We start from the raw sequence: 14,151 nt of genomic DNA on the forward strand, positions 1-14,151 counted from the left end.
AAAGCCCACTTATCACCGAAGCGTACAGCAGGTGAGGTTGAACCTTTAGCGACACGTAATGGAGTAGGATGTGGCCAGCGGGGAGGACAAAGTTCAGGCAGCGACCCTGAGCGTGAGAACACAGGGTTTACAAAGGATTCCCCTGTTTTCGTTCATGAAACGTTAAAGGGTATGCAAATACATCCACGAGGCTGTCACCAGACATCTGTATCATTAACACTGTCGTAGATCAAATGGAGAACAGATTCTTCACCCCCGGGCACTTCTGTTTTGTTTGGATTATTTTTTTTTAAGCTCTCTTGGGGAAAAAAAGGACTTTTAAACGTCGCTTTCTGGCTCTCTACTTTCCCCCCACTCACTCTTTGAAGCAAGGATTTGGCATAGCAACTTTGGGGCACGTTTGGCAATTTGGGGAACTGTCGTGAGCACCCCCACAAAATGGCTGCCTTGGAGCGCAGGTCAAAGGACAAGTATCCTCCCGCAAGGCATGCCTTGCAACTCACGGTTTTCAGCGCCAATAGAAACAGCAACAGTAAGAAAATGGGTTCATTTCTTTATTTTATTTTACTTTTTATTGTGAACTTAACAAAACAGAACAGAAAACAGATCACGGGGTGGGGGAAATGTCTTTTTCCCCCCCCACCATATACAACATGCATTAAAAGCCAAAAGGAGAACGTTACGCATAGTTTTCAAGAAAAGCAGACCAAATATCCATGTATTTATCCACTCACAAGTGGCGTTTGTATAACACCCGTTCAAATGTTGATAGCTTGCTATTTGAGCAAGTTGCAAAAAGCTCTTTGCATACATCCTGGCTTTGCCTTCTGAGAAAGGATTGTTTTGTGACAGGCCATACCACGGCAGCCGTTTTGCGAATGGCCAAGCCCTGGCCCACGGCATCCATTTTGTGAGAGTGCCCTCCACACTCCCTCCAAATCCCAAATGGGCCCACCGGTTCCTCCCAAAATTGGGATCGCTCTGGCTTAGTGGCTTCTCTAAATGGAACCCAATCCGATGTTAGACAGTTCTGTTTACACGGCGTCTAGCGTACCATTGGGTACTCATTAAAGCTTTGTACAGACTATGTAGTTCACATTTCAGGGTACTTCACTTGTGCAGGAGATGATATTGGACTCATGTCACGCTTGTGGGTTTCCCGTGGGCCGCTGGTTGGCCACTGTGTGAACAGAACGCTGGTCTAGATGGTCCCTTGGTCTGATCCAGCAGGGCGCCTCTTACGTTCTTAAGTTTTTCCAACTTAAATCTTGTTGATCCAGTATGTTGCCGGTTACTCTTTTAGATACGTTGCAGTGGACATTTTCCTATTTTCCTACCTCTCTCATAATACAATCCCCCAATGGGACCATCCCATGGAGTTGATTGGTGGGAGAGTCAGGAAAAGATGGAAGGAAGGACGTCTTCGCACAGCGCAGAGTTGAACTCTGGAACTCACTACCACAAGATGTAGTAACGGCCACCAATTTGGATGCCTTTAAAAAGGGGGGTGGACAAATTCCTGGATCATAGAATCATAGAACAGCAGAGTTGGAAGGGGCCTACAAGGCCATCGAGTCCAACCCCCTGCTCAATGCAGGAATCCATCCTAAAGCATCCCCGACAGAGGGTTGTCCAGCTGCCTCTTGAAGGCCTCTAGTGTGGGAGAGCCCACAACCTCCCTCGGTAACTGATTCCATTGTCGCACTGCTCTAACAGTCAGGAAGTTTTTCCTGATGTCCAGCTGGAATCTGGCTTCCTTTAACTTGAGCCCGTTATTCCGTGTCCTGCACTCTGGGAGGATCGAGAAGAGATCCTCCCAGAGGAGAAGGCTATCAAGGGCTACGAGTCCTGACGGTTGTGTGCTATCTCCAGTATTTGAGGCAGTCAGCCTGTAAACACCAGTTGCTGGGGAACATGGGCAGGAGGGTGCCATTGCACCCCTGTCCTGTTTGTGAGTCCCTGGTCAATAGCTGGTCGTCCACTGTGTGAACAGAACGCTGGACTAGATGGACCCTTGGCTGACAACTATTACCCAGAGGACCTTTTCTTCTGCCTCTCCCAGTTTGTGGAATGGCTTGCCGGGAGAGATTCGTCAACTTAACAGTCTTCCAGAATGTAAGAAAGCCATAAAGACTGATCTCTTCCGGCAGGCCTTCTCAGTTGAATTTTTAGATGCCTTTTTAATAATGTGCTGCTTCTAATAATGTATTAGTTTTAAACGTTTGAATTAGTTGTATGTATTTCATGGTGTTTTTATTTGTGTTGTACCCCGCCAGAGGGAGAGGCGGGTAACAAATAAATAAATATATTATTATTATTGGTCGGATCCAGTAGGGCTCTTCCTGTTGGCGCATGCAAGCTGCCCTGTTACACAGAACTCTTCTTCTTCTTCTTCTTCTTCTTCTTCTTCTTCTTCTTCTTCTTCTTCCTCCTCCTCCTCCTCCTCCTCCTCTCTTTTTCTGCTTGATGGGAGCAGCTTGCTAACAGTCCCTTCGAGGTGATGACAGTCTAGTTCCAAAGTTCTGATAAGTCCCAACGTAACTCCTGCTCGGTCCCCGCCTCACGTGCCCTGCGTCCTCTTTTGTGCAGAAATACCTGCTTCCTCTGATCATGGGAGGCAAAGAAGACAGGAAGCAACTGCAGCGGATCGAGACCAGCATTTCCGAAATGAGCGGCTGCGTCACGCAGACAGGTGAAGATTAATGATCCCATCAATTCCTGCCCCTCGGAAGCCCTTCACTCCACGTCTCTCTCCCCCCCCCACAACCCCCCCCTCTCCCCTTCCTTTTCCTTCCCCAACCTTTCTCTCCCATCTCCCACTTTATGTGGTGACTTCATTTATCTGCTCTGAGAAATCTGTTCACATTTGCAAATGAAGCCGCCGTCATTTCGGTTTAATTTGAAATTGCTTGTTTACTGTCGGCGCGGCCTCAATTAATTATGTTTTTACGGAAAGGCTCCCAACCTCAGAATATTAATAAGGGGAATAAAATGACAGCCTTTTCGAAGGGGCTGTAAAGTTCATTTTTAATTTCTGCTTCTCTGAGGGCTTTCTTTGGGGTTGGGTTATATATGTTTTTTTTAAATATATTTTTTGGGGGGAGGGGAGGGGCGTCTGCTTCTCCTGCCCGCCACCACATTTTCCTTTTTATTCAAGACAAGGTCAGAGGAGCCTGTAATTACGGTGCGTTCTCCGACCCCTGCAACCTCCTCCGTTATTGACTCCATAGGGCCACCTGTTCATTACCCAGCCTCTCAATAGATGACCTAGATTAGCTGTAACCTGTCATACCAGTGGAATATATATATATATGAGAACCTGTTTACTGGATGGAAGCTCTCAATTATAATTTAAAGCACACCAGAAGAGAGAGGGGAAAAACCACGTCAAAACCCTCCAGCCCCTGATGAGCGAAGTGGCGTCTTTCACAAGTCTTTCCAAGAAAAGATTCCCCCCTTCCCCCCCCCCCCCGGTGGGCTGGAGTATTTTGACTTGGGTTTTTGGGGTGGGTGGGTGTATGGATACACACTTTTAAAAGTGTATCCGTACACCCTCTTTGCTTGGTCTGCGCCCCTCTCAGGGAAAGTGCAGGAAACAAAGAACCCGTGGAGGAATTAAGACTGAAGCCACCAATAATAATAATAATAATATTTTCTTACCCGCCTCTCCATTCTGATCGAGGCGGGGAACGACAATAAACGATAAAATACATAAAACTGAATTAAAACATAATATACATTGTTAAAAACATCCTAAAAAAATCCTAAAAACATCTTAAAATTCCGCTGGATAGGCCAGCGGATAGAACGGAAGAGATCCGTTCATGTGAACTCCAGATGTTCATCACGAGCAAATCCATCCCTCTTGGGACTCGCCGGATTTCTGGCTCAGCATGCATTTGTGAGCCGTTTTCTAAAATCAGAGATTTTGTGTGTGTGGTTGTTTTTCTTCTTTAAAATCATAAATAGAAATTTGTGCAAATGACAGCCGCCTTTTGGGGGCAAATTTCTGTTTATGGAGATTTTTAAAAATGAAAATCCACGAGCTCACTAGGAAACGAGCTGAATTCTGCGGGGCTGAGCTGTTGAATGCTCAGCAAACCCTGTACCCCACTCCCAACGGATTCCTCCAACGTCTCTAATGCGATGTCTGAACCAAGTCAGACATAGAGCAATAAACAGCCCATGTATAAAATATATGCCCTCTGTGAACACAGAGAGGTGGCTGAATAAAGCGAAGCGAGCGAGTCCCTCGCTGCTTCTCCCAGACTCGGCTCTGAGAAAGTTTTGTCATCAATACTTATTTTTCCCCACACAACATTGCTGCCACATGCCATGTGCTCAGGAGACCACATCCATGAACTCCATTACATGATGGCCCGACAGGGTCTCTGCTCCCTTTTCTGCCTCTACCCCTCAATCCAGAGACTCGTCTGTCTCCCAACCAGAAGGAGTTCTCGAGCGTCGAACGTCTTCCTTCGTGCAGCCTGGAGATAGATAAATGAGACCCAGGCTGCACAAGTTCAGAGAGACCTTGCAAATCATAAAGCGATATAATTAGAAGGGAGAGGTTTCGGACGGATATACTGTAAGCTATAGACATCTATACAAAGGGAAGATAAAGTAGAAATAGTGGAGGTTAGATACAGTGCAGGTAGATTACCCGTAGTGCGGATAAATTATAAGTGGTTAGAGCCAGAGGAAGCCCACAGATAAATCAGACGCTGGGGGAATGGAGGACTCTTGTAGTTCGAACATCAGAAGAACAGTTTGCTTTCTTCGCATGCCCGTGTGCACGCCTGTTCCGATTTAACAAACTTTCTGCTTCCCTCCCCCTCATCTCTCGCCTTTGCACAGTGACTCAACTTCAGACAACTTTAGCTTCTGTCCAGGAACTTCTCGTTCAACAACAGCAGAAAATCCAGGAGCTCACCCAAGAACTAGCTGCTTCTAAGGTACTTCCCTTGCCTCGCAAATGAGTCCTCAAATTAGCCCGCGAACCAAATCTCACAGAACCGTAGAATTGTGGAGTTGGAAGGGATCCCAAGGGTCATCTAGTCCAACCCACTGCAAGGTGCAGGAAAACCCAGTTAAACCATTGATGAGAGGTGGCTGTCCAGCCTCTTCTGAAAATCCTCCAGAGACAGAGAGCCCACAGCCTCCCTAGGTAGACTGTTCCACTGTTGTATAGATCTTACCCCCAGGTAATTTTTCCTCAATCTAGGTAGCTGTAACTTAAACTCATTATTTCAGGTCTTAAATTCTGTGGCTTTGGAGAATAGTCCTTGACCATCCTCCCTGTAGCATATAAAAGAGTGTACCTGAACACTGCTAATTTATACCAGTCCTCCTGCCTCAAGATGTGGCAAGAACTAGTGGGCTAAAAATGGGATTAAATACATTCATGAAAGCCAAGAAGTTGTCCAGTGTCCACCTTGGAGCCCTGGCAGTGCCCTCTAACATAGGCCAGAGTGCAAATGTTTCTGGGAGCTTCTATCCGTGTTTTCCTTGGAGGGAGAGATGGAGGCTGGAATGAACCAGTAAGAGGTTAGTGCTGGTATATTCCGTGTCTTTTTTTCTTTCTCCTCTTTTGTCTTGAATGGAGGACTTAATGGAGAGGTTCCCATGCTTAAAATGTATCTGGAAGCCATAAGCTCTGAATTCAGGGCCCTCCCTCTAGGGACTAAGGAAGTAAGATGTGGCAGCCAGGTTCTACACAATGGAGTGAGCCCTTATTCCAAGACGTAGCTTCTGTTAGGGACTAAAGAAGTAAGAGAATGGGGCAGCCAGGTTCTACCCAACGAAATGAGGCCATCCTATGGTGAGTGGCTACTATTAGGATTAAAGAAGTAAGAGGTGGCGGCAGCCAAGTTCCACACGCAGCAGCACATAGGATGGTGGAGGATAATGACCGATTCTTACCTTCTTTAGCAACCCTTGCACAGGGGCCATTGTTTTGAAGCTACCTGTTGCGCATAACTGCCTGAAATTTTATGTCTTTGATTATTGCCAAGAATCCAAGAACGAATGAAAGCCCTCCAGCGGTTTGTTAACTGAGCTGCATTTTGGTCCAGGGATGATGATGATTTATATAGTGCCGTCTGTGTCTGTGGTGCCCTAACAAACGCTATGGCAGGTCCTCGAGATCCAAAATTTGATGCAAGGGAAGCCTCCTAAATCAGAGGCTCTGCGTGGAGCACGCGCTCCATTCAGGTGGCCAGTGGAAAGGCTGTGTGATGTCGGAGTGCTGGGTTCTAGTCCCCCACTCAGCCATGGAAGCTCACTGGGTGATTTTGGGCCAGTCACTGACTCTCTGCCTAAACTACCTCGCAGGGTTGTTGTGAGATAGAGAGCAGGAGTGTAACAAACAAATAAAACAAAACAATAAATTGCCTGTACTTTTATTTATTTATTTTCCAACTGCAGCGATTGTGGCTGTTTTGACCAGGGCCGGATTATCAAACAGTCTCAGAAGGCCCTGATTTTCATAACACAATTCTGGTTTGACCATGAGGCCGGTGCTGTAGGAAAATAAAGTTATTAAAATCCGAGTTCCGTATGGGCTTTGATTTATAGAAGAACCACCCTGAAAAGCTTATTAAGGGTTCACGGAGCCTCCCCCAGTGATTTTGAATTGGCCCACAGAAATGAAAAAAGGAAAAAAGAACCACAGTCCTTTTTTTTTGGTTCTGTTTTGGCTTTTTGGGGGGCCGGGGGGGGGGCAGCCGAAAGTCTCGCTGGTGGCCGGGGGCCAACCAGGAAATTGGGAAACTCTCCCGTTTGGATCTGAAGTGTTAATATTAAGAGCACATGTTGTGCTTTAAGAGGAGAAAAGGGCATAGCGCTTTTGTGGATTTCCCGGGGAGGGTGTGTGTGTGTGTGTGTGTCTTTCAAAAAAAAAAGCCCTCCCTGCACACACACCACCTTTTTAAAAAACAACAACACTTATCCTCTTAAAATGGTAGCACTCACCGCTGTGTGATCAAAACCACATCTGTGTGTATATACACAAAGGAAAGACTTGGCTGAGCCCATAAACGACAGAGTTGGTTTTTGGTTTTTTTTGTGTTTTTTTGTTTTAAAAAAGGAGAGTTTTCTCAGCTGTGATGTAAGTTTTTATATCTGCTTTTCAAACTCCTACTGGCATGCTGTAAAAAATTAAAAAGCGCGGCTTTAAGTAATTAAAAGGAAAGCGACATTAAATTGAAAAAAGGGGGTGCGTGGAGGCGAATCACCGGGCTTGAATTTTCTACCACTTGTTTTGTGTGTGTGTGTGTGTGTGTGTGTGTGTGTGTTTAAAAGAGACTGGCGTAAAAAGCCCCAGATGTCAGGCTTTATTTTTTAAATCCTCCAGCATCTGGCACCATATGTGTTTTAGAAATCCGAATCTGTTTGCAGGCCGGTGAGTGGAAAGCACTCTCTCTCTCTCTCTCTCTCGTTAATGTGCTGCTGCAGCTTTGAAAGGGCGCGGAGAGAGAGCCAAAACGGTGGCGCTCCCGGGTTCTCGCTGCCTCGAAGGCTCGGGGAATGGTGGTGTCCTTGGAGACCACATCTGTGCCTGGGTTTGCCAGCCGGGGCCTGCCGCTGCTAGGAGCGCACGCTGAGGGCGCCGGCGGCCAAACCGGCCACGGCGGCGAGCTGCTTCCGAGCAAAAAGATCCGAGCCGAGTTTTAAAGAGCCCGTCCAAGTATTACAACAGACACGGGCGGACTTCAGGTTTGCAGGATTTACTTGATGTCTGCACTGCGTTGCTTCTTTCAGCCTCAGGGACGAATAGTGCTTCGGAGAAGCCCCCAGGGCCCCAAATCCCCCAAATACCAGGATTTTTAATACGTGAGCTCCATTAGGGTGACCCTATGGAAAGGAGGACCGGGCTCCTGTATCTTTAACAGTCGTATGAAAAAAGGGAATTTCAGCAGGTGTCATTTGGATGCCTGCAGCACCTGGTGAAATTCCCTCTTCATCACAACAGTGAAAGCTGCAGGAGACCTGCCCTCTTGACCTGAAACAAAAGAGGGCAGGACTCCTGCAGCTTTAACTGTTAGGATGAAGAGGGAATTTCACCAGGTGCTGCAGGCATATAGATGACACCGGCTGAAATTCCCTTTTCTATGCAAGTGTTAAAGATGCAGGAGCCCGGTCCTCCTTTCCATATGGTCACCCTACCTCCACGAATTTGTCCAGTTCTTTAAGGAAACATAAGAAGAGCCCTGCTGGATCCGGCCCCACGTATTTATTTCATTTATACATTCATAATCTCGCCCTTCCTGCAAGGAGCTCAAGATGGACGACATGGTATTTCCCAACCAATCCCTTTCTCTCTCCTACCCTGCCCCCTATTTATCTTCACAACAACCTTGTGAGGTAGGTTAGGCTGAAAATGCGACTGGACCAAGATCACCCAGCGAGCTTTGTGAACTGAGCCGGGATTTGAACCCAGTTCTCTCCCGTTCTAGGCTGTCACTCTAACTGCAACACCACTTTTGAAGGCCTGACTAGTCCAGCAGCAACCATTTAAGAACATCAGAAGCGCCCTGCTGGATCAGACCAAGGGTCCGTCCAGTCCAGCACTCTGTTCACACAGTGTCCAACCAGCTGTCGACAACGGACCCACAAGCAGGACACGGGTGTAACAGCACCCTACCACCCATGTTCCCCAGCAAGTAGTGTATACAGGCTTACTGCCTCTGATACTGGAGGAAGCATATAGCCATTAGGACTAGTAGCCACTGAGAGCCTTCTTCTTGCTTGATCTCCTGTATTTGAAAGCTATCAAAAGAAATACGTATCGTCACTTTCAGGGGCAGTGAGTTCCACAGATTAACGATGTCACCTGTAGTGGTATGGTTCCTTCTGTCTCACCGCCTCATTCTGCATCTTGGGTAGGTCGGTTCTTTGGCCTTTCATCAAAGAGGGGCAGCTGCTCATGGCATTGAGTTGAGGCCAACCTGGTCCTGATCCGACACTCGTGGCCCTTTAGCACATTCTGGCTGTTGGGGATAACATTTACTCCTTGCATCTATCGTTCACTTGAAAGGCCGATGCAAAAGGGAGGCCCGGATGTCTCTAGAAACACTTGGCAGGTTTTAAGTTATGGGGAGAATCCCTCGATTCCGCGCAGACCCCTAACTCTGCTCGCCTGTGACTATCGCCTCTTCTTTGCGCCCTAGGCCACGACGTCCACAAACTGGATTCTGGAGTCTCAGAATATCAACGAGTTGAAGTCGGAAATCTATTCGCTCAAAGGACTGCTTTTAAACAGGTAGGAAAGAACATAGAATTGAGTGCGGGGTCTCTTAACGGCTTCTCTGCAAACCGCTTTCTGTTCTTTTCCTCCTCCTCACCTGCCGTCCATTATTTCTGCCCGCTGCCCACGGGATCCGCTGCTGTTTCCGGTTTCCTTTTTGTCCCCTTTCAGCTTTTTATTCTTATATCTCCAACGGCGGCTTCACACGCGGGACAAATGCATCAGCTACATTCAAGCGCAGAACCAACCTACAAAACATTGTCTCCTTCCATCGTGGGTTTTATTTATATCCTGTTTTTCAGCCTAGGTTGGCTCCCAAAGTAGCTTACAGTTAGAAAAGTATTACGTGTTGGGGAGGTGTTTGGGGTGGCAGGCCGGGGGATCAACTTAGGGAGTGACCCTATGCATGTGTAGGCAGAAAAAAAAGTCCTACGGCTCCCAGCAATCTTTAAGGATAGACTGCAAGACGGCTGCAAATTCTAGGATTCCGTGCGTCTCCCTTTCTCATTTTATCTTGTGTTTGTTAAATTTTAATCAGTGCTTTGCTGCTGGATCAAACGTTTATGGTCCCACCAACAGCCCAACCAAAGCACTCTTTAAAAGTCCATTGATGGCAGTTAAGCACATGCTTGACGTCAAAATCGGTGGTGGTGGTGGTGGTGAGAAATTTTTAGCCCGGTCCGGGTTCGTGCCCTTTAAGCCTCTTACAGTTTTGAGAAATGCCTGTTGTTCTAAAAAGAAACCTGACGGGTGCCGAGAAGCCGCTCGGCGCTTTCCGAAACTGTGTAATGAAATGTCATAATGGCGACGACAAAAGAGGAAAGCTGGCAGGGAGGGTAGAGGAGTTGGCAGCAAACCGAGGTAGTCGCACTTATGAGAGCAATGAGCAGACAGGTGGCAGATCAGGTGACCTTGCCCCATGCTTGTTATTTAAGCCTCTGACTCTTTGAGGTGTGTGAGGAGTGAGTGAGGAGTGTGTGTCTCCCCTTCACTTCATGCCCTGTGCAACTGAAGCTGTTTTTGTTTCGTTCTTAAATCTTCACTGCTCAGTTGCTGCCAGCGGTTACTCCATCTGCATGTCCGCAAGAGGACATCTTGTCATTAAGAGGAAATTTATTTGATGGTGGTGGTGGTGTGTGTGTTAGTTAATGCAGCTGTGGAGATAAGTGCCTTTGGAAAATATATTTCTTAAAATAAACAAACAGAGCCTGCCGACACGAGCCCTCCCTTGCGGCAAAGCAGGAGGCCGTGACTTCGGAGCTGAGAAAAGCCGTCCAAATTGAATTCCTTGATAGCATTGGCGATACTGGTGAATAATGCCGGTCATTTGCTCGTTTGCATGCAGAAGAGATGGACGCCTCAGGAGAAGGGTGTCTTCCATGGCTGAGGTTGAGAGGCATTTTCAAGAGGTGGGGGTAGGGGTGTAGTTGTGTTTAGGAAATCCTTACATGGGAATTGGCTCTCAGCTTACAGCTTTGGTAAGTTCCAGCTGGACATCAGGAAAAACTTCCTGATTGTTAGAGCAGTACGACAATGGAACCCATGACCTAGGGAGGTGGTGGGCTCTCTCACACAGGAGGCCTTCAAGAGGCAGCTGGACAACCCTCTGTCAGGGATGCTTTAAGGTGGATTCCTGCATTGAGCAGGGGGTTGGACTCGATGGCTTTGGAGACCCCTTCCAACTCTACTATTCTATGATTCTATATTTCTATGATCATCATCATCATCTCTTTGAATACCGGAAAGGCTATCACGCAGAAGAGGGCAAAGGTTTTTTCTCCGCTGCTCTAGAGGGTAGGACAAGTCATAGTGGCCCTAAGCTCCAGAAGGGTAGATTTCAGTTGAACATTAGGCGAAAACCCAAGCTCCAGCAGGGCAACCAGGATGATCAGGGGTCTGGAAACCCTATGAAGAGAGACTGAAAGAACTGGGCATGTTTAGCCTGGAGAAGAGAAGATTGATGGGAGACATGAGAGCACTCTTCAAAGACTTAAAAGGTTGTTACACAGAGGAGGGCCAGGATCTCTTCTCGATCCTCCCAGAGTGCAGGACACGGAATCACGGGCTCAAGTGACAGGAAGCCAGATTCCGGCTGGACATCAGGAAAAACTTCCTGACTGTTAGAGCAGTACGACAATGGAATCAGTTGCCTGGTGAGGTTGTGGGCTCTCCCACCCTAGAGGCCTTCAAGAGGCAGCTGGATAACCCTCTGTCAGGAATGCTTTAGGGTGGATTCCTGCATTGAGCAGGGGGTTGGACTAGATGGCCTTGTAGGCCCCTTCCAACTCTGCTATTCTATGATTCTGTGATTCTATGAAACGTCTTGACAGTGAAAGCATTTCGGCAAAGGGAATCAATTATGTAGATGGGTGGTGGGTTTTCTGGTGCTGCACAGCCTAAACCGTCTAAACCATAAGACAAGACAGCCACTGCTATCAGCTTTTCAATCAAAGAAGACACGACACACGAGGAAAGAGCGATGGGGAGGGAAGAGGGAAAATGGAAACACCTTTAAAAAAATTTTTTTTAAAAAAGAAAGCTGCTTATTCCTCTTCTTTCTTACAGGAGGCAGTTTCCTCCCTCGCCATCGGCCCCCAAAATCCCTTCGTGGCAGATCCCGGTCAAGCCCTCCTCGCCCTCCAACGCCGTCACCAACAACCACAACACCAGCAGCGACATCTCGCCGGTAAGCAACGAGTCCAACTCCTCGTCGCCCATCAAGGAGAACCACAGCCCCGAAGGCTCGAAGGTCAGCTGCCACCTGCTGGGCCCGGAGGAACAGGGCGAAGCTCTGATGGACCTGAAGGGCCAGGTAAGGATGGAGGTACAAGGGGAGGAGGAGAAGAGGGAGGACGCCGGGACCCAGGAGGAGGAAGAGGAGGACGAGGACGAAGAGGACGACGTCAGCCACGTGGATGAGGAGGAGTGCTTGGACGTCCAGACGGAGGACCGGCGAGGAGGCGACGGGCAGATCAACGAGCAGGTGGAAAAGCTACGGCGGCCCGAGGGGGCGAGCAACGAGAATGAAATTGACTAGCACGCCTAGGGGGGCGGCTCCGAACCCCCCCTCCCCGCATCCCGCGTCCCTTCTCCGTTCCTGGGGCCTCAATGAATCCCTTTTGTCTCACCTCTGTGAATCACCGCGACTGGCGTTGTGCGACCTCGTGAGCCGGAAGTGGCCGCCTGGCCGACCTCGGGCCGCCCACCTTCCCCGCCACGGCCGCTCCTCTCTCACACCCTGCCTCCGATCAGGGTGGGACCCCGGCTAAAGAATCGGGCCTCCTTCCTAACGATGCGCAGCCACGTAGCAAAGTGGGGCACAACTGCGGGTTCTGCGCTCTTGCGTCATTCCCCCAAACCCCCCTCTCCCTCCGTGGTGGCAACCCCCCCCCCTTAATCATCTCACATTCTCAAATCTGACCTTCCCTTGCCAAAAAAACCACACCACCATCCAGCCTTTAAGAAATGCAAATATTCTTGCATGGATCCCGGATCCTCCGTTTCCACCCCGTGTTTTGTTTCCGGACGAAGAGTATTCCTGCCTGTGCCCCCGCCCTCTCTCTCCTCCACCCCTATTTCCTAGTATCTTGGGAACAAAAATCACGTGTGATGTTTAGCCGGTCTGCTTGTTTGTGGACAACTTGATTTGCTGGGAGTGGGGAGCCATTTTTGAGAATCATTGCATTGCTGGCCACGTCCCCTTCTCCCTTCAAGGTGTCTTCTGCCTCCTTATCTCTGAGGCTTAGCCCCGCTCCTTCCTCTCCTTCTTTCATTCCCTACTCTTCTCCTACTTCCTTTCTTCCTCTCTCTCCCGGTTCTTCCCAGGCGCTCGAAATGTCCATTCCTCGCAAGGGGAAGAGACAGGCAGGGGGATCCCAGCAAGGCGGCCAAGATCTCGCCAAGTCGCTAGTCCCTGCCGCGAACCTTTGCGGCTGAAATGATTTCCCCTGCAGAACTGGTTGATGTTCTCTCTCTCGTCCCGTGTTCCGGTTTAGGCCCGCAGCTCAGCTGCTGGTGGCTCCAAGCGGCTGAGTCTGACAAATGAAAAAGACGCCTTCCCGCCTCCATCGTCAGGTCACAATTCTTCTCAAAGCAGAACTCAGTTGTGGAGGCCCTGATTCTCGCACCACACCTCTTCCTCCCTCCCACCAGCCGCCACTTCCACTCCCCCCCCCCCGGCCGCCCTCTCACTTTTGCCTTATTGGGTGGAGAAAACGGCAACAAACCACCGTTTTAATAATAAAAAAAAAGCCTCTCGTTTTCCGGCGTTGTATCCTCTGCTGTTCCAACAGTGTCCAGTTTCTGTCCACGTCATTAAAAACAAAACAAAAACAGAGTCTCGAATCCTGTAACATCTTGACCCTCACGGTCTCCATCCTCACCATGAGGGAAAGCGAAACGTGCTCATCTCTGTGATCATGTATAGAATTCAGCTATAAAATATGATTGTATATAATTGTAATAAATATGAGTTACCACGACTTAATGCCAGGCGGTGGATGCTACGGCTGTGTTTTACTTCTCTTTCTTTCTTTTCTTTTGCATTTGACTGCCTGTTTTCAGTTGGGTCAAGGGGGAAGTATTGGAGAATTTATGAGGGATTCCAGAACCGACGCCGCGTTTCTTTTTTTTAAAGGGAAGTTCATTGCTTTTAAAAAGTATAGCGATTTCAGGTTTACACCTCTACGGTTCCGCCATCACTTACAGAGCAGCTTAGATAATGAAAGCCAAACTTCACACTTGTAATGTTTTTAAGTGTTTTTATCCTATGTAAACTGCCCAGAGAGCCTCAGCTATGGGGCAGTATACAAATGATAATAATAATAATAATAATAATAATAATAATAATAATAATAATACACACGCATGCACGCACACGTTGGTGTCTCCTCTCAAAAAGTCCT

General features: G+C 48.2%; 1 protein-coding gene across 1 annotated transcript in view; it reads left to right on the top strand.

The window, feature by feature from the left end:
- The window catches only part of PEX14 (peroxisomal biogenesis factor 14), a 118,288-nt gene extending 104,555 nt beyond the window's left edge, over positions 1 to 13,733 (top strand). Inside the window, exons 6-9 of the mRNA XM_063145513.1 lie at positions 2,590 to 2,692; positions 4,858 to 4,955; positions 9,171 to 9,262; positions 11,813 to 13,733. Coding sequence (XP_063001583.1) covers positions 2,590 to 2,692; positions 4,858 to 4,955; positions 9,171 to 9,262; positions 11,813 to 12,284 — 765 coding nt within the window. The 3' untranslated portion in view covers positions 12,285 to 13,733. The remainder of the gene's footprint in view (positions 1 to 2,589; positions 2,693 to 4,857; positions 4,956 to 9,170; positions 9,263 to 11,812) is intronic.
- Positions 13,734 to 14,151: the final 418 nt, after the last annotated feature.

Source organism: Elgaria multicarinata, chromosome 20, assembly GCF_023053635.1.
Source record: "Elgaria multicarinata webbii isolate HBS135686 ecotype San Diego chromosome 20, rElgMul1.1.pri, whole genome shotgun sequence".
NCBI classification, from domain to species: domain Eukaryota; kingdom Metazoa; phylum Chordata; class Lepidosauria; order Squamata; family Anguidae; genus Elgaria; species Elgaria multicarinata.